This window comes from Chroicocephalus ridibundus, chromosome 3, assembly GCF_963924245.1.
Source record: "Chroicocephalus ridibundus chromosome 3, bChrRid1.1, whole genome shotgun sequence".
Taxonomy (NCBI): Eukaryota; Metazoa; Chordata; class Aves; order Charadriiformes; family Laridae; genus Chroicocephalus; species Chroicocephalus ridibundus.
The window spans coordinates 19,710,849-19,734,225 of record NC_086286.1 but is presented as its reverse complement, the minus strand read 5'-3'; the positions used below and the strand labels follow the sequence as shown (position 1 = coordinate 19,734,225).

Here is a 23,377-nt window from a genome sequence, read left to right as displayed (position 1 = left end):
AGAAGAGTCGCCTCAGAAAAGTAAGGGCTTGCTATTCTGGCATATGAATATAAAGTCAATAAATTCTTTTAGGATTACAATCATGCATGCACAATCCTATGTGGGGCAAGAAAAGCATTTCTACAGTCTGTAGCTGTTTGGCTCGATATCACCAGTGTACTCATCTCTCCCAGCAAAACAGAAGCCTCGAACTCAGCTGGTAGGTGTATGAAAGAAGAGCTGAAGGGTTACTATGGAAAGTTGTTGCCCTACTCACTGCATCTCATAAAATGCAACAAAACACTGAATGATTTACATAGTAAATGGACCTTGTTTCCTGTACCACAGAGCATTTTTGGCTGAGTCACTATGTCTCTATTTCTTTGTTCCCCTGGAAAAGACAGCACAGAACGGTTAGAACGATGACATTTTTCCTCATAGAAAACCAATTATAAAACAGAAGGTACAGAATGAAAAATAAGGGTGTTGAGAAATGACGTGCAAACCAGCAATTCAGCATCAGGCCCACGCATGTTGCACTAAGATCTTTAAGGCTACAAAGACAGGCTAAATACATCACAAGACAACCATTTTTATTCTTTTCGTCAAAGTCTTTCAGCCTATCTCGTAATACCCATGTTCTCAGTTCTGTCATGCAATAGTTTGGTCAACGTCACAGATACCTCCAACTTTAGGCTTCAAGCAATCTACTAAAGCTTTATTAAATAGGAGCTGTTAAAAGCAGGGATGACTGGATGATGGTAGATCCAATCAACCAGTCTGAATTCTTCCTCAATATTCCATGTGCTAGAAAGTCCAAAAAGATATGCCGACGCAAAAAAAACAATACAAGTGACATATTTCAACAAGCCACATATTCCTTAAAAACAGGTCTTTCTGTTTTCTGGAACTGAAGAACGTAGTTTGCGGCTCCCTGGACAGAGACGACACGTGGAGAGCGCTGCTAGCACCTGGAGCAAAGCCAAGGCTACGGCACCGAAGCCCCAGCACGAATGCAAAGGGCAATTCCCAAGGGTGCACAAGTTAGCCAAAGCAAAGGAAATGTTCCCAAGGGCACTAATGAAGCACTATCTTTGCTAATTCTCTGCCAAATGCAATGCTAGCTTTAAAAAAAAAAAAAAAAAGTTTGAATTCTTTTATTTTAACTTCCAAAACCATAAAATTACGTCATAAATCATGCCTGTAGAATTGAAAGCCAAGAGCTAAAAGTTTATAAAGTTACAACAAAACGAAGACAGGCACAAAACTGCTCTGGTAAAAACTGACAGCACGATACTGCATTTGAGTTTCTAACAAATGTTAGGAAAGCTCAACTGAAGGAAATGTGGAGAAGAGCAATAAAAGTGATGGAGTAAACAGATATACTTACAAGCATTTTAAAAATAAATAAAAGCACTGAAGTACACTAATTATATTCTGCTTACTACCCACTTCTTCCAAACAAATATTCCTGGGTATCCAGAACTGAGCTGCAGAAGAACATTTTAGGATAATCAGAGTGTAAAGAGTAAAAAGAAAGAAAAAAACCACAAAAGAATCTACAGTTGAATATGACAGGCTCTAAAACCAAGATGGATGAAGTTTTAGAATAACTGACAGGCAGATAGAATCAAAAAATAACAAAAAAAATCCAAACCCAAAACCCAAGCCCATGCTTTTCAGCACAGCTTATGAAAATCCTGGGAAATGATCAAGAAGAACTCCACACACTGAGGCTGGACTGGATGATTACACAAATGCCTTTGATGTATCTTCAACACAAACAGAAACCTGAAGTCAAAAGTCCGTAAATCAAATCCCCACTGAAATTCTGATTAAGGTGAAGTTCCGAGGCTAAATTACGCAAGTGACTGCTTCTAGCAAGCTGGTATTTGGTCTTTTCATTACACGCCAGCACAGACAGAGGGGGAGCACAACCCTTAACCGAAAACACGGGGCCCATAATTCTCTCCTGCAATGATGGCGCTTCACGTGCCACCCAGCTTTGGAAGTCTCAAGGGAAAGCAATTCTTGTAGCCTGGGGCATACAGGAAAAAGTATTGTCTAGAGCTCAATTCCTGCAGCTCCCCCCCCATCCCTTGCATTAGAATAACCTCATGCACATGCAAACCCCACTACGTTCAGCCAAACAGGATTCATACTTTTAATTGCTATGGCTACAGAGGTGCATATTTAGATCTCAAAACGCATGTTAGAATATGTGAACTGCAAAGCATATTCACTTTCTACACACTTTATATTTTATTCGCTTTCTGCAACACTTTTTATTTTGCTGCATGTATTTAACACAGGAAGAGAAGCATGAACTAGTCGCCACCTTGAGTTTTGGCTATACAAACGAAGTGCCTCACCTGCATACATGTGGTAAGTCAGCCTCTCGATGAGCTTGACAACAGTTCCTGCCTTGATGATGGGGATTCCAGACTTGGGCTGCATGTTTTCCTCAAACACAATATTCTCTTCAGAGTCGGGCTCCGCAAATCTATAAAGCTCAGGATTTGGAAATCTCATCTGCTCCTCTTTTTCTTCCTGCAACATTGTTACATCCAACATCCTTTCCAGCGTGCTTCTATATTGCAAAGATATCAATGCTGCCATCCAGTTGTTTTTCTCTTCAGCTGATTTAGCAGCAAAAATAACACTGTTCTCATCTTTTAAGATGATTTCAAAAGCATGTCTGTACTCATTAGTGTCGTCTTTGTCGTTGATTTGTACCTTTCGCATGAAGAACTTTTCTTTTAGACGATATTCTGCGTTGCTAGCACCAGGAAGTCTTGGCTGGCCGTGATTTGACTTACAGCAAATCATCAAGCCATCGAACAGAAATATGTGTCTCTCGTGCTTAGCTCCTACGCGTGTGAGCGTTCCTTCCATGATGAACTCATTACAGCATTGTCCAATGTCCTTACCCTCCCAGCCATCAATATTTTTCTGGATTTCATTCATTTTCTTAATTGCTAGCTGTTTCCCCTTCATCTGCTGAGTATAGAATCGGCATGCAGACTCACTTCGGTGAAGGGTGGGAGAAAAGCAGCCTATTAGTACATGTGTATTGAAAAACCACAACCACCACTAACAGCAAAAACGCAAGATCATCTTTCCAAGCCATGAGAATTTCACTGAGAATGCAATTTCAGCACAGTATCAGCATCACTGCAAGCCCTAACTAACGTTTCTCTTAAGTACCTCATCTGATAAATTTTCTACTTATCTTCTATGCAATAAATGTTTTACCTAAACACAGGCAACCAGAAACAGGCAAGCCATTTAGTGCTGCTTAGCTTAACAAACCACTCATTTCCGTAGCTGACAATTTTAAACCGCACTAATTTGAAAGAGGCATATTCAGAGAAATTATGCTATTAAATACATTCACGTCCAAGCCTAAAGATTACACTTTGCACCACAGGACTTGTTTCGCAAAGAAAATATTGAAACAATTTTAAGCACAAAAGCAAAGTTTTAAGATGTTTAAATAACTGTGCAAATATTAGCATTAAATCAAACAGCAGATGGCATAATCTAAGAATTTGCTACAGAAGTGTAACTAAGTACTAGTTATCTATGCATTTATTTCTATTATCCAGTGGTAATTTTAACAAGCCTATTACACAAAAAACTTAAGATTAAGTAGTTTCAAATTCAAGAACATTCCCTTCTAATCACACAGAAACGTACTTTTACAATATTTTTAGGTGGACATTTATTATCTGAGCATAATTAACCCACAAGTGCCGTAACTTTCTACTTACCAGTGAATTCTCAGAACGTCTCAACTACTAGCATGCAAGGACACATAGAAATTAGAAGGGGTTTAAAACAATAACAAATTATCTTGGCTTTGATGTCACTTCCTCTGAAAAAGCGGGCTTGTCACAAACTGTTTTGTTCATTGTTTACTAAAAGAGGAAACTGGGAGCCCTGGATTTACAGAAAAGCATTAAGAGCAGAAAGCAGGAAAAATGGAAACGTGTTTACCTAAGCCTTCGTTTTGCAAGACTTTTGGAGCATATCCGTTCCATGCTGCTTTGAAGATTCAGTAGGGCAGTTATTGCTTGCTTTAAGCACTCTTTATCCTCTTCATCCTCACTTTTTTCTTCCAATTGCTGTGAACATTGAAAGCCAAATACAAGAAGTGTTACGAGCATTTCGGTATGCGCAAATCCAAAAGTTTGACCTAGGAAGAAGAAATCCAACCATCTGCTGCTTTTGCATGGTCTTGCTTGTCATTAAAGTTAATTAAATAACCAGGTGCATATTACCGACAGAGGCGAGAGAGAAAACTGGCTGCTGAGAGCTTAATCTCAGTAAAATGAGAGCAGCAGTCACTAGTCCTCCAGACACAGATGCACTCAGAACACGTTACTTACTGCAAAACTAGTCTGATTTACTCCACATCTCCAAAAAAGAACCCAGCAGAGGTGTTAAACAGAAGACTGCAAGAGCTGTCACCTTACTAGCGACAGCCTAATCAATAATTCAGGTTAGGAGGGACCCTGGGGATTTTATTATCCAACCTCCAACCCAACTGCAGGGCCAACAGAGATCAGGTTGCCTAGGGCCATACCGAGTTTTGGACCGCTCTCAGGACGGAGAGGCCACAACCCTTCTGGACAATCTGTTCCAATGTCTGAAATCCCTCATGGTGAAATTATTTTTTTCCGAGTAGCTTATCAGGATTTCCCTTATTGACTTCTCATAGTGGCATTGTGCAGCTGCAAGTATTTCTCTGCCTTCCCCACCCCATCACATAGTCAAAGACAGCAGGAAGGTCCTCTTTAGCCTCCTTTTCTGCAGAATGAATAAACCCAATCCCCCAACTTTTCCATCATCACATCCTCCATTCCTCATGTCATCTTGACGAGCCCTTCCAGCGGCCTTGTTTCAGTACACCAGTGTCAAAAGGAAGCCCAAGCTGGACGTGGTTCTCCTGATGCAGCCTTGCCAGTACTCAACAGCTAGGCACTGCTGCTTCCCTGAACCTGATGGCTACACACTTGCTAAGACAGCAATACAGGCCTTCGCTGCTGTAAGGGTGTTGTGCTAGCTCGCGTCCAGCTTATTATTCACCAGGACTGTCATATTTTTTCATGCAAAAAAACAAAGGAGAAAAACAGAGCGATGGTGGGGAGAAGTAAACGTTCTTTCTTCACGGAGGGGTTGCTTGGCTGTTCATCAGAAAACACAGGGTCATCTAACAACGGCCAGCCTGTAAAACCACTGTACATAAGTCCCTACAGCTACATTAATACCTTCGTCTACTAACTCAACTTTTCTTAAAGGATAAAAAAATTTAATAAAGTTATAAACTAAAACTGAATGTGAAAGGCTAATAATAATATTTTGTGACAGGTAAGATTTATAAAACAAGATCTGCCATGTTTTTATCACAGGATGTTTAAGATTTTCACCTTAAATCTTTGTTTAAGCATTAAAATGCTTCACATTATAGTCAGTGAAAAAATTGTTGACTGCAGCCATGGCTTAAACATAAAACCAAGACAAAAATTATTTACAGGATTATTAAGATACAAGTGTTTCAGACTATTACGGCGAAGAACTGGCTCCACACAACTGAAAGATTTGTTTTGACATAGGTGGTGAAAGTGAAGCTGGCATGGACCAGAATAACAGACATGCCTGGAAACAGTACAATGGCGCTGTTTGCTTCCAGTGTGAAATGTAAGCATTGTCCTCCAAAATCCAACATATTCATGTTTGAAATTCGAACATGTCATAGAATATAGCATTAATTTTTTCCCTGACCAGAGTTAATCATTCAGTGCTATAGCTGTCAATGCCAGACTACTTGATTTGTGTTTTCAGTCTTAAGGATGACCACAAGCTTTATTCTAGGCAGCTTTGATTCACATAGTGTAATTTGTCATACTCTTGGACTAAGCAACATTAGGCATGAGTGCCTAGTTGTGCCACAACCACTGAAATAGGACTGACAATGCACCACAAGACGCATTACTTCACAAAAGGCCTCGCAGAGAATACATCACTCCAAGAAGGAACAGACTACCCTCATCATATTCCTCTACAGTGTTTGACACTATCCCACATGACATCCTGGTCTCTAATTGGAGAGGGATTTGATGGATGGACCACTCGACAGATAAGAAACTGGCTGGCTGGTCGCACTCAAAGAGTTGCAGTCAATGGGTTGATATCCAAGTGGAAACCAGTGACGAGTGGCATTCCTCGGGGGTCGGTACTGGGACTGGTGCTGTCCAGCATCTTTGTCGGCGACATGGACAGTGAGATTGAGCACAGCCTCAGCAAGTTGGCCGACAACATCAAGCTGTATAGTGCTGTCAACATGCTGGAGTGAAGGGATGCCATGCAGAGGATCTGGACATGCTTGAGAGATGGGCCCATGCAAACCTCATGAAGTTCAGCAAGCCCAAGTACAAGGTCACAGAATCATAGAATGTGTTAGGGACCTTTAAAGGTCATCTAGTCCAACATCCCTGCAATAAGCAGGGACATTTTTAACTAGATCAGATTGCTCAGAGCCTCATCAAGCCTGACAAGAGTTGAGGTTGTTCAGCCTGGAGAAGAGAAGGCTCTGAGGAGACCTTATCGCAGCCTTCCAGTATCTGAAGGGGGCCTACAAGAAAGCTGGAGAGGGACTTTTTACAAGGGCATGTAGGAGGAGGGGTAATGGCTTCAGACTGGAAGAGGGTAGATTTAGATTAGATATTAGGAAGAATTTTTTCACTATGAGGGTGATGAGACACTGGCCCAGGTTGCTCAAAGAAGTTGTGGCTGCCCCATCCCTGGAGGTGTTCAAGGCCAAGCTGGACGGGGCTCTGATCAACCTATTCTAGTGGGAAGTGTCCCTGCCCATGGCACGGGAGCTGGAACTAGATGATCTTTGAGGTCCCTTCCAACCTAAACCATCCTATGATTCTATGACTTAACACAGAGGTATCGCTTTCCCTTTGCTTCAGTTGTGCAGATCATCTAGATTTAGAGAGGACTTCAGACAAATTGGGCAGGCGCAGGACCACTGGCAGAAGTCCCGAAAGAAGCTAAGAAAAACATGTAACTACCTCTAAGATTTTGCATCTTTCCTGCACAAGTCCAAAGGAGGCTCTTTGCCTTGCACACTGCCTCTTTACCAACTTCCATCAAAAGAGTTCAGCTGGATTTCCTATGATCTCTGGGCAACCACCCTTCAACAATAGACAACATTGTTTTACCCTAATCTCCTTGAGAAGAAGCCTAAAAAGATCCTACAATATTCTGCCATTTGCTTGTAAGGATACCACAGGAGACAGGGTAAGGAGTAAAGGGAATGTAGAACACACAAAAATGGATAAAAATTAGGCTCAGCAAGTGTCCAAAAACAAAATACATGTTGGTATAGTGCTGGAGAGAAAGCAATGATTAAAGACTAACATTTCCCCATCAGGATCCACTGGAAGTAACCCGTATTTCCAACTGTATATACAAACTAAATCAAAGCCCAGTGAGTGTAACTGTGATCCAGGTTTAACATTTAGAAAGCAGTATGTAGAAGTACACAACTTCTTAAGTGTAAGACCAACACAAATGGCAAATCAGACACTGCCGTGAACTACTATGAAGACACTTCTCTGCACACAGAAAAGGAATTTGGGAGTTTATATTCTAGCATTATATAATTACCATAAATTGATATCAAAAACCAGACTTAATCAGAACCAAGCTTAAAGTACAGCAAGGACTTTCATCTCACACCGCCCCCAGACAGTATGGAAGAGGAAGTTATGGAAAGTGAAATGGCATCACTGGAAACGCATCCAAGTTTGTCTGCAAATCCCACTGATTTTCTATAGCTGTGCAGTGCCCCCTAATGAACAAATAAGGTAGATGCTAAATAAAAGTGTGGTTGGGTTTTTGTTTTCTTTCTTTTTTTTTTTTTTAAGGATCAAGTGTCCTATGAAGAATACTATAGTATTATGGGAAAGAGATGCAGATTTCTGATTATCAGTAGTATTATAAACTTCGTGGTTTTTTTAAAAACTTAGGAGAAAAATATTGGTTTATAAAGATCGTAATGATTCACAATACTACAGACCATTCCAGGAAAACAAACTTGGAAAATAGACTGCTAAAGGAAATTTCTAATTAAAATAGTACTCTACATTCTAGGCCATGAGCTCTGAAAAGATATCAGAACTGGAAGACAAGGTATTTTGTTCTACCTGTTGTGTAACATAAGGATTAGATTTTTATAAACCCAGGAAATTACAAACAGTTACAAAAGAAATCCTCCTCATGTAGTGCAAAATTAGACTATGGCAGTCCTCCTCTTACGCTGTCAGGGAAGCATCTATCTAGAAAGACAATGACAGAAGATACATTTATACTTATGATGAGAACATGCAGATATTAACAATACTAGTAGGTGTTATGATAGATATAAAATCTTGTACTTCAGGGCTTACATCACAATCTAGACTTCTGTCTTCCTAGAAGATTACTCTAAATCTAACCACTAAAATTTGTGAACTGCAGGTTCCCCAATTCATCTGGGAGGAGAGATCATAAATTAGCTTCTATACACAAAAGACGCAACAGCATATGAGGAGTCCAGGAAATCACAATTGAATTTGCTTAACTTAAGATCACTTGATTGTAGGTGCTAATGATACTTACTTACTGCCCCTCAAAACATTAATCCAAGAAGTTTAGTGCTTAAGTGGTCCCATGTTACAAGTGGCTGCTGCTTCAGAGAAACCTCTTCTGTGTAATTTCTTCAGACATCCTGAAGCCCACAGCAAGGCAACAGAACACTTGCATAGCTGGCAAAGCAAGCCTGATCTGTGGCGCGACTTAGCTATCTGCTCTGCAGGGAAACGAAGAGCATGCGGAGAGAAGCAACATTCACAAGAACTTGAACTACTCTGACACCAGTTACTCCAGCTTCTGCTCTTACGCCTCACCATTTTCTTAAATGTGCTTCTGAGAATGGGGTACTTTCCAAGAGACAATTGCGAAACAGGCTATTTTAATGATCAAGAATAAAGATGAACTGGGTTTCTCCTCTGACAAATGCAGGAAGACAGGCCTGATGGCATCCTGCCATAAAATAATCCTGGAAGTTGGCTCAATAGCATGGAGCTGCTTGAGAGCTCTTTTTGACTTTATGCAATTCCTGCAAATAATAAAAGACTCAGCCCAAAACAGCGGTATGCTGGGAAAAAAGTGCTCTCATATCCAGAAACCTGAATTTTTAGAAAGCATCAGGAAATCAGCTGGAACAGCAACTGGGAATAACTGCAGGGAACGCTATATACTTCTGGAAAGTGATAGCAGTCTAAAAGGCTCTTCACTTTTGAATCTTAAAGGAAACTCCATGTGCCATATTCCTGGACATACATGCACAGCTTTAATACATTGGAATTTCAAAAGTCATTTTGTTTTCATACAAACTCAGACAATCTTGAGCACAGCGCAGTAAAAATATGCATACATTTATATAGTTGTTTATTTAGATTTACATTACAGCAGGAGTGTTATTTGCATTAAGTGTGGAACAGAACTTAATATTGAATTAATGGTAAAAACTTTTTCTCCACTCAATTTTAACTATGCCTTCCCAATTTAATTTTAAGAAATTACATTAAATCACATAATCTTACTTAAACATGTCAAATATCAAACGTCAGGTATCAGACAATTAGTTACAAAAAGCCTCCAGCATTCTCCTGGAAGTATGTTTTAAAAGAGATAGAAGCTAAAAAGCCCTCATCTTTTATTTCAAATTAAGTTTTAACTCATAGTATAAAATACAGCCAGCCCATTGGGAAGCATACTGTACAAGTAAAGCATTAAAACAGAGGCAAATAAGCAGCATTTCAACTTTTAGTACAAGCTTCCCAGTTCTTTCACAGCTTGCCTATGTGATTTAAAATAGATCTCAAAGATATATGGAAAATTTAAGTACATCAAACTTCATCTGAGCCTAAAAAAAAGTGAATTTGGACTAAAGAAACATAAGAATTTAAGGAATTGCTACCTTGATTACTCAATGTGGATGCTCTTATTGGGGGGGCAGGTAATGAAACTAAAATAGATCTGTTTCAGAAATAAGTTACACTACTCTGAAGTAAGTGCCATTTTTCATATCAGGACAGACTCTAAGGAAAAGTCAGGAAAAGCTATTTAGAAATGTATACCACACCAAAGTCTGTCAGTTGATGTTTTACCAATTCAACAGTTCAAAGTTTTCTTTAACAAGTTTCTTGCGTGGTGATTTTGCCACCAGCATTCCCATTAACGGGAACAGCTTGTTAGAAGACCGTATTTCAGATTAGGCCCCCTCGAGTGCCACTGCCAGCCTGCTAGGTATTTCAGCTCAACAGGAAAGAGCATATTTTTGCTCTCAGTTTTTGCAGCTGGGAAGGGATTCATGTATGTGAGCAATTCTCATTGAGCTTACACAATTAACACTTCCTTCATCAAGGAACAGATACAAAGACCAAAGTCTTGTTCTCAAATAAGCTCCCTGATGTTCTCATAAAACCACTTCCTAAACATTCAGATTTTTTGCAAGCTACTAGCTGCCATATATGCCTTTTATATGCCCAGATTCCATTACTAGGGAAACGGCTACTTTGTTTACCGGAGGCTCATCTTCTCAGTGTATGGAAAACTCAAATGGCTCCACATTCTTCAAAAATGTGGGTTTGGTTCTTGTCACATATGCTGATGTCTCTTCCACAGCAGATTCATTACCTTTCTGCAACACGTGTACAAGTTTCCACAGATCCTTCCAGAGCCTTCACGCTCTGAAATTCTCTTCTTTCTTACTGTCACTGTGGTTTGTCTCATCATTATCAGCAGACCTGCAGAATACATTAGAAATTTAAAATTCACAATTAAGTTGATAACATTTAGTTAGATCAGTATTTGAAATATCACAAAATATTTACCTATGTGCTTTGAGGTCTTCCATTTTCTTCCACCAAGTTTGCCATCAGAGTAAAGACAATTCAATTTGAAAACATCTTCCTCTTCTCTTTTGTAATTCCAAAGTGGATTAAAATCCACTTTCACTGCTTCGACACAAGTCAAGTCTGACCTTTGCCCACCCAAGTTTGCAAGGCCACAAGCTCAACTGAATGGCACCTCTTATGTTTGGATAGAAATGTATGAATTTTTGAATGTTACGTAAGATGAATTCACAATTTCAGAGATCGTTCTGGGAAGCAACAGTAGGATCCTGTTGATTTTAAAGAGGAACCCTGTTGATTAAGGAAAAAACAGCAGAGGAAATGAAGGATGACAAGCAGAATCCCATCTGTAGACCAAGTCTACAGAAACCATGACTGCAGCTTGTTGTTTTATTTGTGTTTGTTATTTCCTACATCTTTCCATTGGTTTCCACTGAAGATGCCAAAGTATTGACAGAAAACATAGACCTCCACTGCTACAAGAGCAAACAGAGAAAGTGTGCTGGTAGTGGGCCTAAATCCACAGATGCATGTCCAAAAACATTTCCACTGAAGAAGTATAGGAAAGTCTCAACCATAGCGCCACCCCTCTCCAAGGATCTCCCTTTTGTACAGAAAGTTATGGGAACAGAGTCAGAAGAGGAGGACAGGGAAATATACTATTGCTATTGCAAGACTATACAGCAATACAAGTATATCAGAGACTGTATGATGACTGCCACAGTCACAAAAACTAATGTCATCCTAAAGGAGCTGAAAATCTCAACTACAATAAGCTTCTTAACATTCAATCCTGGATGGATTACTTGTATCAAGACTTGTATTTGGGAAGGGGTGGGGTAATGATCAAAATTTGTCCAAGTTCCTGTAACACCCATCTATCTTCATGAGAGCTTGGACTTGGACATTCATCATAAACTGCTGCCAGGTAAGCTAAAGAGCTATCTGCCATCATTAGCAGCAGTCACTGACCAGGAACAGATCACCTGCCCCAGGGAACAATCTGCCCCAGTACAGCTCTCCTAATTCCCACAGCACCAGGGAGAACTTGCCCTGCAGGTAACTCCTAGAAAATGGATCAGGAAACAGGATGCAGAAACCCTACAGTTAAACACAAGTCAAAAGTCAGAGTTCAGTCAGTGCTTCATTTGACTCCCCAAAGAGGGTACCATCCAGATAAGAACAGTCTGGCCCTGTGCCATCCTACTCCGTTTCAAGGGATCAAAGTACAGCATTTGTTGGTCCGATTGCAGATTAACAATACAGTTCAAGTATCACTGAGGACTATAAGCAAAGTGGAAGGAGGAATTTTTTATTTTTACTTTTGTTAGATTTTATCCAGCAATTCCCCAGAAAGAGACATCTGCTTCTCAAAAGCCCAGATACATCCTGTGTAAAAAGAAAAAAGCTATACAAGAGAACATAACTGCACCACAACGCCATAACAGATGGCATAGGTCACTGACAAATGAAGCGCTATACATTCACATATATGTATCTGATACGAACACACAGGAAATCCATCAAGTACCACAGCTAGAAAAAAAAAAATAAATACATTCTGAATAACTTTTTCAATTAAGGAGTTACCTCAGAGAGCCCAATTAGTTAGATTAACAATAACGAAGTTTGTGGAAAAAGTGCATACGCACATGTGTGACAAAGTTTTATTTTCCCCTATCATCTTCCCTTTGGCTGCCAAACACACAGCTGACAAAGTAAAAACCCACTAACATTTAAAGGAGAAAAGCAACAGAAATGTTGTCAATGAAACCACACAAGCAAGAAAGAAATACGGAAACTCATTTACCTGGCTGTATCACCTCCAACAACTACCATAAGGCACAACTTCTGTACCTTTACAACATTGCAGTTGTAATGTAAGTCTTCATGGCTTAAACATATGAAGAAGTTGCTTAAATTTTTAACCTGCTGTCATATTCTATGAAATCTCTTCTTAAACTTGAGACCAGTTTTTACACCACCCCACCCTTCTCTCCCAAGAAACACTCAAATACGCTTTGCGGTCTTATCACACACTAGCAACAGTTTGGTCAAGCTACATTTCCTCCAGCAGATAGCCCTTCATCTGTCACAGAGACAAAAGCTTGCACATTATCTCTAGTGGACGTAAAAAAAAAAAAGTCATCCTCATCTGCAGTTACATATACAAATACATGTAAGACAGTAATACTGCTGTATTTACTTTTATTTCAATAGTACATACAAGTCACTACTGTGTTTGGAAAGCAGCACACCAGACAATGATTTCAGAAAATAAAATCCTTCGCTGACGCTAAGTAAATACTTTCTTAAAATAATTCATAGCTGGTCTGAATCTGTGATTTTCTGTTTTTAACATTAATTGAAGGAGACTAAGAACTGACTAAAGTTAGAGAACCTGTTAATTACAGTGCCTGTACTAAATACAAGCAACGCAGATAATGTTTTGAGACGCTGATCTGTAATTGCAGATATTGTAAAAGCTTTGCAGATAGACACAGTCTAATTAATTAAGACTCAGTGATTCTCCACTCTGGGCTGGGTTACACCAGTTACAGATGGGATCACAAACCAACTTCATTCAACTTTTACACTCTGGATACTGAGCCTGGCTGAAACAAGGCTGAGAATCAAAGTGAAGTCAAAACACGTGAAGTTTGGGATGTGTAGCCCAACATAACACACAGCAAGAGACTTAACGGGATCAACCTAAAGATACTTCAGTCCTAAACGACTAACATTTCACCACCTTGTGCCTTCTCCAGCAACATGTAACAAATTTAGTATCATCAGGTTGGAAAACAAGTGGTTTCTTATCTTGGAAGACCTTGTCAAAACAGAATTTATTTTTTTTTTTAAAGTTACATTAGCGTAGTGAAAAGGGGAGACAAAAAAGTTTAATTGAAGAGTATTTCTACTGGAGCTGAACTGCCAGTCAGTAAAGATGGGCAAGTTATTTATAATCTAAGTACAAAGTTTGAGAAAATAAATAAAACACTAGATGCTGTTGTGAAATTAAAACATCCTGAGAATTTAAGATCATTATAGGTAGAATTCCAGCTAAAAAATATTTGCAAAAAGACAAGAAGTTTCCATTTGTAAGTCATGTGAGCCGAGTCTGCTCTTGATTTAAAAGAAAAAAAAAATTATCTATCTAGCTCTCCTGATTATCACAACATACTACTTTACGCAAAGTTTATATATGCTTTGAGCCATTCCTACTTGGAAAAAAAAAAGGAATTTTAAAGTAACCTGCTGTTTACACAAAGAAAGGGAAAAGTATCACACAGGAGCAGAAATTTACAGCATCTGAAACTGTGCCCAATTCAATTCAGAAGTCTTGTAAACGTCTTTCTTCAATAACTCAAGATCCTAAGTGACTGCATTAACACCCTACCTGTCACTTAAGAGTCCAAATTTAGAAAAGCCCGTTCATATTATCTGCAAATTTGCAGAAAAGCAGTCTCATATGAAGCTGCTATTTCCTATACTTAGTTTCTTATATAAAAGTTTGGGGACTTTCAGGTTGCTTGAAGGAAAACACAGCCCTTATTGTATATTTAGCTGAAGCTCCTTGCTGTAACTTTGTTGGAAAATTAGTGTATGACTATGTATTTGGACATTCATGGTGCCCTGCGAAACTTCAGGAGGGCTTTAGTGGATAGAAATTAACTTTTTTTGTAGTCTGCATAGTTAGAAGGTAACTTTGAGATGCATTTTTAATAGATACCTTCAAAGTGTGCAAGACGACACAACATAGCTCAAAGAAAAATGCTAACCCCTTTATCCTTAAGTGTATCTATATTCAAGACAAATAAAGTGTTTTTTTCCACATACTACTTTGCCAACTTTTTGTCTCTTCATACCAATAAATCAATTTTCATAGCATTTTTAACTTCATTATTCGTAGATATGTCTGCACTTACTAAATAACATCTCTTAACCTTACAAAAGCATTCAATACAACCTTGCATCAGTGAAACTGTCAGGATTATACAGCTAAAAAATTCCACCAATACCCTTCCATAGCAAATACTCCCGTGTCAGGCCATTTTTAAGTATAACCAAGCTGTCTGAATCTCTTTGAAGATTCCAAATATAAGAAAGCAAGCATTATTGCCAGTAGAGACTACTTGAGGGAGGGATTCCTATGCTGTTTGCACATGTATGTACTAGTTGACAGATGAAGCTACTGCTGTGAGTGCAAAAATCTCTCTCTCTATGTGCTCCTGTTACCCACCACTGTCTATTGCATGTATCACATCTGACAGACCACAGCTAAAAGTGACATGAGCAACACAGTGGGAAGAAAGTCTGGAAGGCTATCACACACAGCACAAAACCCAACCCAGCTACACCAGATTTACACAGGGTGGAGGGTGGGTGTGTGGAAAGCATGAATGAGAAAAAACCAAGAATTTTACATGAAGCACAGGTCAGGAATTGCAAAAAGATCAATAACTTTCTGGAGTTGAGTTCAGCTTAGACTCCGGTTTGCCCTAAAAAGCGTGAACGTGAGCTGCTCCCTATTTCTGTAAGCACACATGCCCTCTTTCCCACACTAAAATTACCAATGGCAAGAAGCAATGAAGATGCCTGTGTGGCAGACAACATTAATCCTGCATGTTTTGTCTATCACGTAAGACAGTACCATGCTCACATGGAAGTACGCAAAGCCCCTAGGTACTGCATTTTGAGACTGCGGGATAAAAGCATGAGCAGAGAAACTTTATGTCTCTGCAGGTCTGTCATACAAAACGCAAACAAGCTGTATCACACCTCCCCTTCCAATGGGCTGTCATGAAAGGAAATGCTTAATATGTTAAAGGTGTCTGAAAAGTCAGACCAAACCCATGAGCTAGACGAACAGATCAAGCATATGTTCCAAAATTAAAAAAAAAGCTTGTTATACAAGATGAGCTACGTGCCAAAGCTGTACGTGTAGGTCTAAACCAGTAAAAATGGTGTTAGAACTGTATACACTTCAACACAAAGATGACCTAACTTCTGGGTCATCCTAAGACAACCAAATAAACATTGAAGAAAAACACACCCAGATTTCTTCAAAAGAGCAGAGATTTTTTTTTACTTCTGATCCAGATTTCCGCAAGTAATTAAGCCCGGAACGCTGTATTCCTTATGAGTTTCCATTAAGTCCAAATGAAGATTCCACTTTAAAGTCTTCCTGAAAATCCTCTACACTTCTTAAAGAATATTATTCAATGCTAACTGATAAACACCCCAGGAAAACATCCTGTAGCTATTTTCTTTACATGTGTACGTTACAGAGTCTTTACTGTTACCCTACCGATGTGAGGTCTCATTACAAAAAGCCAAAGAAGTGTATATATGAACCACGTCTTCCCTTCGAGGGAAGGATATCACCTTTACAACCACCATGAGATATGCACTGCAAGAACACTGAAGCTTTTATGAAAATAAAATTAAATCTGAAGGGAAATCTTACTGGGATTTTAATTTACAAAGTAACAGCTTCAGAAATCCTTGGTTATTTTCTGTAGTACAGCGATTTGCCATTATCTCTTACCAGTGCTAAAACAATCAATCCAAGAATATGAGTATCTAGATTTCTATTGCTTTCTAAATTAATAGTAACTTAATTATTCAACACAAATTATTAGCTGCTGTAAAACTTCCACGAAATTACAAGCTGATATTCAGTTCGTTATAGCATGCACCAGAGCTTATAACCTGCTTTTCTTTCATCATAGCGGTTTTATTACTCACATTCTAGCAAAAGGTTTTAGCCCTACCTAAACATACAGAGCTCTGGTACCCAGCACTAAGAATTATGAAAAAAAAAAAAACATCATATTGACACAATGTTCTTACTTTTAGCAGTTCAAAATAATGAAGGCAGTGGTAAACAGGGGCAAGGAGCAGCCGGGGTAGAACATACTGAACAGCTTCTTTAAAGCCTTCACCTATTGACTAGAAACAAAGTAAGTTTCAGTCTTAAAACAATAAATGTATTGAAGCAACAATATAATGTAATTAAAATAGTAATATCAATAATAAAGCCTACTTAAAAGAAAGTTACCTGTAAATAAAATGCTGCTCCTGGCTTTGACAATTGACTTAAAAAATGATCATGAAAACCAGGTCGTAAAATGTCTTGTGCATATGATTCATATGGATCAAATGCTAGTTCCTAAGAAGAAATACAGAATAATTTTACAAAACTGATTTCATATCTAAACTTCATATTTCTTAAAGAAAATACATATGTTACATAGAATTGTGGAATACTTTGGGTTGGAAGGGACCTTTAAAGGTCATCTAGTCCAACCCCCCCGTAACGAGCAGGGACATCTTCAACTAGCTCAGGTGGCTCAGAGCCCCGTCCAACCTGACCCATAGGACTGACTTTTCTGCATACTTTTTCCAAAACATTTATAGAGAAGAATCAATACTTTTACATGCACAGACTCATGGAGTAATTCAGTCTGGAAGAGTCCCTTTTATTTCGGGACTAGGAGTGCATATTCCTTGTACTTTGAACACACTGCCTTTGAAAATAAATCAGCTCTCCTGAGCCCCTTCTACCCTCAAGGCAGCCACTAATGTGATCCTTCCTCCCAATTCCCTGAGCAAGCCAAGTCTACCCTCCCAAAACCCAGGGTCACCAGTCTTATCTCCTGCACTTTTCTCAGGACATTAAACTCTATCATCTCTACCACCTGTGGCCAAACCTGCCATTAGCTACAACACTCCTGCCAGTTCTTCCTTGTTCATGAGAAAGAAGTTAACTCGGTCATCATTCATTCTGTAACAGAGCTCCATGTATTTGACCTCATCTTTTGTTAAGCCTTCTGGCCTCATCTTCCCCACCTGTCCTTCTCGAGTGCCTATATTCATTCATACAGCCCCCCATCATGCAACCCTTCCTGCCACATTGCTAATTGCACGTAACAGCTCTGCAACCGTGCACAGACTCCCAGATCCTCCTATCTGTACATGCACCCTAGGGAAACAGACACTTCAGATGAGCCTTTGGTCATCCCACCTTCTCAGCAGGAAGGTACAAGAGCACTTGTTGTCATGCTTTCCGTTATGCACATCTCCTCCTTCTCTCAGTTCTTTAATCTGCAAGCTTTAGTCTCTGTCTACTAATGAGCCCAGTTCAAAAGCCTTTCTCACCAGCTTAGCAAGCCTGTTGGCAAAGAGGCTCTTCTTCCACTTTGTCTTTCCGCAGCAATCCTGATCTACAGCCAATTTACAGGATACCCCCATTCCTGTCCAAGTCTAGTCACAGGTATTTGGGTCCCCCCACCCCGGCTCTCTAAAGTTTAAATAGTCCTTTAAAAAGTGAGGTTCAGAGACTGAAAAGGCAAAAGCAGTCTCAAAAACGGGCACTCTAATCATTATGGTGGGGCTGGAAGAAGAGATCTCAACCTAAACAAAGGCAGCTAAGTGCAAGTCATTAAAATACATATGAATAGATATAAAAATTCCAACTGTTTTCTTACCTCCGCCATGTCTTCAAAACAGCTGCCTACTAGCGGATGAGGACTACCTTCATCTGTCATTTCAACAGTGTCTTCTATATGACCCAATAGCTTCACACTAAGTTCATGAATGTCTGATATACGACTAAATATATTTTCCACATCCTACAAAACACAACAGAACCAGACAAAAATCAACAGGGAGTTAGACACCATTTCTAAGAGGAAGAATGTTATGTGCAAAGCTACTCTGTTATGACATTAAAATCAAGCACTTCCTTCAATACAACAAAATTTTATAGTATGTTTTATTATGTTCTTTCTGTATAACCTATATAAGATCATAGAATTTATTTTTTAAATAATGACTGTATATATGTATAAATACATAAAAGTTTACAACGACTCAAACGTGGCAAAGATCAAGAGTGACAAATCTTAAATTACAGGCCTGCAAATGAATACAGTAAATTGGGTAGTTTCTTCCACAATTCTACAAAACCCATGCTTCCCCACAAGTGCTCCTTTACCATCTCAGAACTTGAGACAAGTGCTTCCTCTACTACTGATATGTTAAATTGGACAATAGTTAAGTTTGGAAGTATTCATCTAGATTTACAGATATTGTAGTAAGGGGTTTTTTTGTTTGTAGTCTGTACAATACTTACGTGAGATGAAAATAGTTTGGAGTTGGAGGCATATGGCTCTCTAAAAACTCTGATAATGAGATTTAGTTCCCTTATATATTGTCGAACTTCTGCCATAAATGACTTCACTAGGTCATAATAGGTTTGCTCCCCTGAGGCAGAGGGTTCCTCATCAGATAAAGTTAGTGCACTTAAATCTTCTACATCTTGATGGAACATATCCATTAATACCTAGGTAGCAAAGAGAGGGAAATCCACAGAGTGAGAACTTCTTTTCAAGATCTACTAGTAAGTTATAGTAAAGGAAATCTGTTATTCCCATGAAATCAGACTGATTATCAGTAAGATTTAAGTATTATCATTCTGCAATTGATTGAGCATTACAAAAGCAATATTCATTGCTGTGAATTTGCAGGCCATTATTTGCAGTGGCAATTTCTGAAGAATTCCCAGTCATTTAGACCAATCCAGGCATTTCACCAAGAATGTGCTCCTAAAACCAATTACAATTTTAAGAGGTCGATGAAGTATACAGATACATTTAGCTGTATGCTATTACTCTGAATTAGCCATACATAACCTAAGTTTCTGAAGATACTATATCATCTGTAGTCAAAAAACGTGCATGCTTTGGCTTTTCAGCTTTAGCTTTAACAGCAAGTCAAACACGATCATGCTCAGAACCCTGTAATCTACCTGCAATGAATACTGGCCGGCCTACACACTTTTTGTGGCCTGGTTTCTGTCCTTAATAACTCCTGAGTTCTCTTGTTAAAACAGACCCTTGAGGAAGGGCAGCAGCTTCAGAAGAGGTGGCAGTCACATTGCAGAAGCACACGGACAAAAGGAGCTCTAAAAACTTTGACTACCAGAAGTCCCAATTCATACATAAGCAAGGCTTACCAAACAGAGGCAATTAATAATTCGAACTTCTCAAGAGAAGTGGATCACTGAGCACTTCTTCCAAACATAGCATCTGAGCCAGGAGTCATTACAATGACTTAGCAAGTGGCAAACAGAAATAACACTTTGGGTTGTGAACATCTTAAAGGTAAGCTAAATAAGTTGACTGCGAATTAGAAAAAGGCATCCTAATTTGAAGTATCAGTAGCAGAAAGAAAACCTAAAGAGGGTCCACAAACAATCTACAATGATGTACAGTGATGTACCAAATCGTAACAACAAGCCAGCATAAGATGTAGTTGAACATACAAGATGACTTTGTCCTGAAATAGATAGATGGGACAGTATTTATAAACAAATATGCTGCCCAGAGCTACACCACTTCCAGGAAATTGTGAAGTGTATCAAACAATACATGTGAACTTCAAAATAAATGAGAATTTAAGTGCTGCTTGCCAGCCTCCCTTCCAAACAGATGGAGGTGAAGCCATGGCAACCTACGCCTGTTACTGCAGAGATCGATGTGACTGCTGTCCATCACTGAGAAGACTGAGGAAAAGACTGCAGGATCAGAGTTGTAAATACTCTTCTGAGAACCACAGGAGGAAAGGCCAACACATTAAGCACAAACTAGAGTTTTTAAAATGGCAAAAAACTGAATGAAAAAGTGTTTTTCAAAATAATTATAGAACTGGAGATCAAGAATTAAACTTCTGAATGAGCCACAACAAACATGACATTTACTCTGGTATATACAGAAGCAGCCTTCTCTTTAAATAATGTTACAGGCGCTTCTCCAGAAGACACATCAGTTAACCAAGCTGTTGACTACTGGTACTAGACAAATCAACAAGAAAACACCTCTAGATCTGTAAGTTCACGAGATGGTCTGGTAGGTTCAGATTTGAATACTGGAAGAAACGCACCTACCTACAACAGTCATTCTTCACCCAGGTCTTGTCCTAACACTCCTCAAAAACATACAGGCCTAGTGAGGAGGGAAATGGGCACACAGCAGGTTCTTTCTCCTAGTGACTCAAAGGTCCCTGCTACACACCCCCGTCTTAAGCTTCTCTGAAAGCACAGCAATGGACATTTTGCATTAAGACTGACTTCTTCTGAAGCTCTAAGAACCAAAGGTAATTCATCTTTCAAACCCAATGAATGTACATGGAACTCAGGTTATAAGGAGAACCCTAACTAATTCTGGGGAATAGGACAGTACAGAGTCACTACTGTAGGAAATTACATGGAATAATGCAGGTATTCAAGGAGGCTCCAACATTTGTAACTTCACTTGCAGTTCTAGCACATACATGAGCTAGAAGATTCCAGGCTATATTCACAAGGTGCGTATCTCACTACCATGAAATCCACAGAAACAAATTAAAATAACTGTATCCCAGATATTGAATTTAATGCAATCAGAAGGATGAGCAGACAGTAAAAGAAAAACAGCTTGCATTTTAATGGAGTTTGGTTTTCACAGACAAGGCAAGATTTTCGAGATAGATGGATGGCACAAAAGCAAGCATGAAAGTGCCTGAGAGAAAAATGGCACACAGGGCCAAGAAACTGCTCTAGCTGTTTTGGTTCAAATAATGAAACCAAGCAGAAGACATGTAATGGGTATGAACATAATATACTACGAAGCTTCTCAATGCAACTGGAAAGAAAACACCTTGCGAGCACCTTTCAATGGCTTGTTCTGATGAGGGAGCAAACCAACAGGCCTGCTCTAGAGCCTTTCAAAAGTTTCTTCTGTGTACATATCAAAGAGCTCCTCCAATGGAAGTTCCTAAATCAATTCATCAGAGCTCTTCTGCTCAACACCTTTCCTAGGACAGAAAGAAGCACGCAGCAACAGGGCTTGTTCCTGCTATTATTCTACAACAAACATTCAAACACACACCTTCAAACCCTGCCCTACTGACCCAGGCAGACAGGCCCAAAAGCAGGAGTGACCAAGACTACTGTCCTGACTGAGAAGTACTTGACTTTTCAAGACCTCACAAGATATCTTAAGACAGAGTAAAGAAAAGTGAAGAAAGTAGGATTAAAAAGGACCAAGCAGTAACAAGATAAAGGTATTCATTAAAACACTGAAATGATCCCAGCTGAAGACAGTGATTAACATAGAGCAAGACAAAACACTGAAGAGAGGTGATAAATCTGAAAACTCTTCTGCTGAAAAAGACTTCAGCAAGATTTGAGATTCTTGTGCCATTCCTTAAAGGATTAACTTCAAGCTTTGTTTTTTAAACAATGGAAAAACTTGAGATGCTAATGAGGTGGCCACAGAAGCTAGAGTGGAAAGGCACCTGAAAGACTGACAGGGGACCTTGCTCTATCACTGCTGGAAAGAAAGGCAACTCCAGTCTAAACCTAATGAATCTTCTAAAGCTACAAAAAAGACTACCTGCAGAGAAAAACGTGGACCCCTAAGAACAATTAGGCTGAGATGCTAATGCAAGTGGGTTTGTTTTAAAGTGCTGGATCGTCAAAACACTACCTTTTACATGCAATACAGTCTTACTTGTTTTTGGAGAACACCCAAGCTTAATTTCAGCCTTCTTTTTTCGAGCTACAAAATAAGGCTCCACTATTAGAGCTTCGGAATGTTAAAGTTTTAAGTTAGTGCTGCTTCACAATAATTTTTAAAGCATTCACACATTGCTGAGATTAGGCAAGTAATATCAAAAAGAGATGTTTAATTAATTTATTAATTATTAATAAGCACAAGCAACATCTCTGTAAGCCCAATTAGATTTTTGGTGGCTTTCTCTTTTACTGGAACCATGTTTTATGGCAGTAATTTCTTCTTTCAAAGCTACAACACTCCATGTACTCAATAAGGAACAGACATTGTACTCTCAAAACTTAACTAAAACTTCCTGTTAACATGAGAAACAAGAGTTAGGCTTACCTTATCAGCACACATTGCCACTTTAATATCTTGTTTTGTAATCTCATAATGTCTTATATTCCGCACGTAATTCCCAACCAATTTTAAGATGTCTGCAGAAATATATTCTAATACTGCCACTATGTAAACAGATACTTGGTGGTCAATTTTGTAGCCTAGAACTTCCTGAAAGGGTGGGAAAAAAAGCATTCCACTGTTACTCAGTCGATGAAATACACACTAAATGAAATACAACTAAAATCAGTAAGTTTAAGACCCTACTCAATAAACAATCTCCACATACTCACAGTCTATTTTAGTAACAGAAAAACAGCAGTGTGTAGGCCTAGAGAAGAAAAGTGTCATTGTAGATGCTCCTCTATTAACTGTAGAGGTGACAACAGCCAACTAGCACCCCAAAAACCTCACTTAAATATTTAGGGCTATTTCCAGAAGTTTCTTGAGTGTTTTCTTAGTCATGCAAAATGAAACAAGAAC

General features: G+C 39.0%; 1 protein-coding gene across 4 annotated transcripts in view; it reads right to left on the bottom strand.

Annotated features, from left to right (window-relative positions):
• Window positions 1-23,377, bottom strand: part of SOS1 (SOS Ras/Rac guanine nucleotide exchange factor 1) — a 49,833-nt gene that overhangs the window by 14,350 nt on the left and 12,106 nt on the right. For all 4 annotated transcript variants that reach the window (XM_063328273.1, XM_063328274.1, XM_063328276.1 and 1 more), the window contains 7 exons: window positions 22,901-23,065; window positions 19,093-19,302; window positions 18,446-18,589; window positions 17,017-17,127; window positions 16,809-16,907; window positions 3,979-4,106; window positions 2,352-3,007 (listed from right to left, as the gene is read on the bottom strand). In XM_063328273.1, coding sequence (XP_063184343.1) covers window positions 2,352-3,007; window positions 3,979-4,106; window positions 16,809-16,907; window positions 17,017-17,127; window positions 18,446-18,589; window positions 19,093-19,302; window positions 22,901-23,065 — 1,513 coding nt within the window. The remainder of the gene's footprint in view (window positions 1-2,351; window positions 3,008-3,978; window positions 4,107-16,808; window positions 16,908-17,016; window positions 17,128-18,445; window positions 18,590-19,092; window positions 19,303-22,900; window positions 23,066-23,377) is intronic.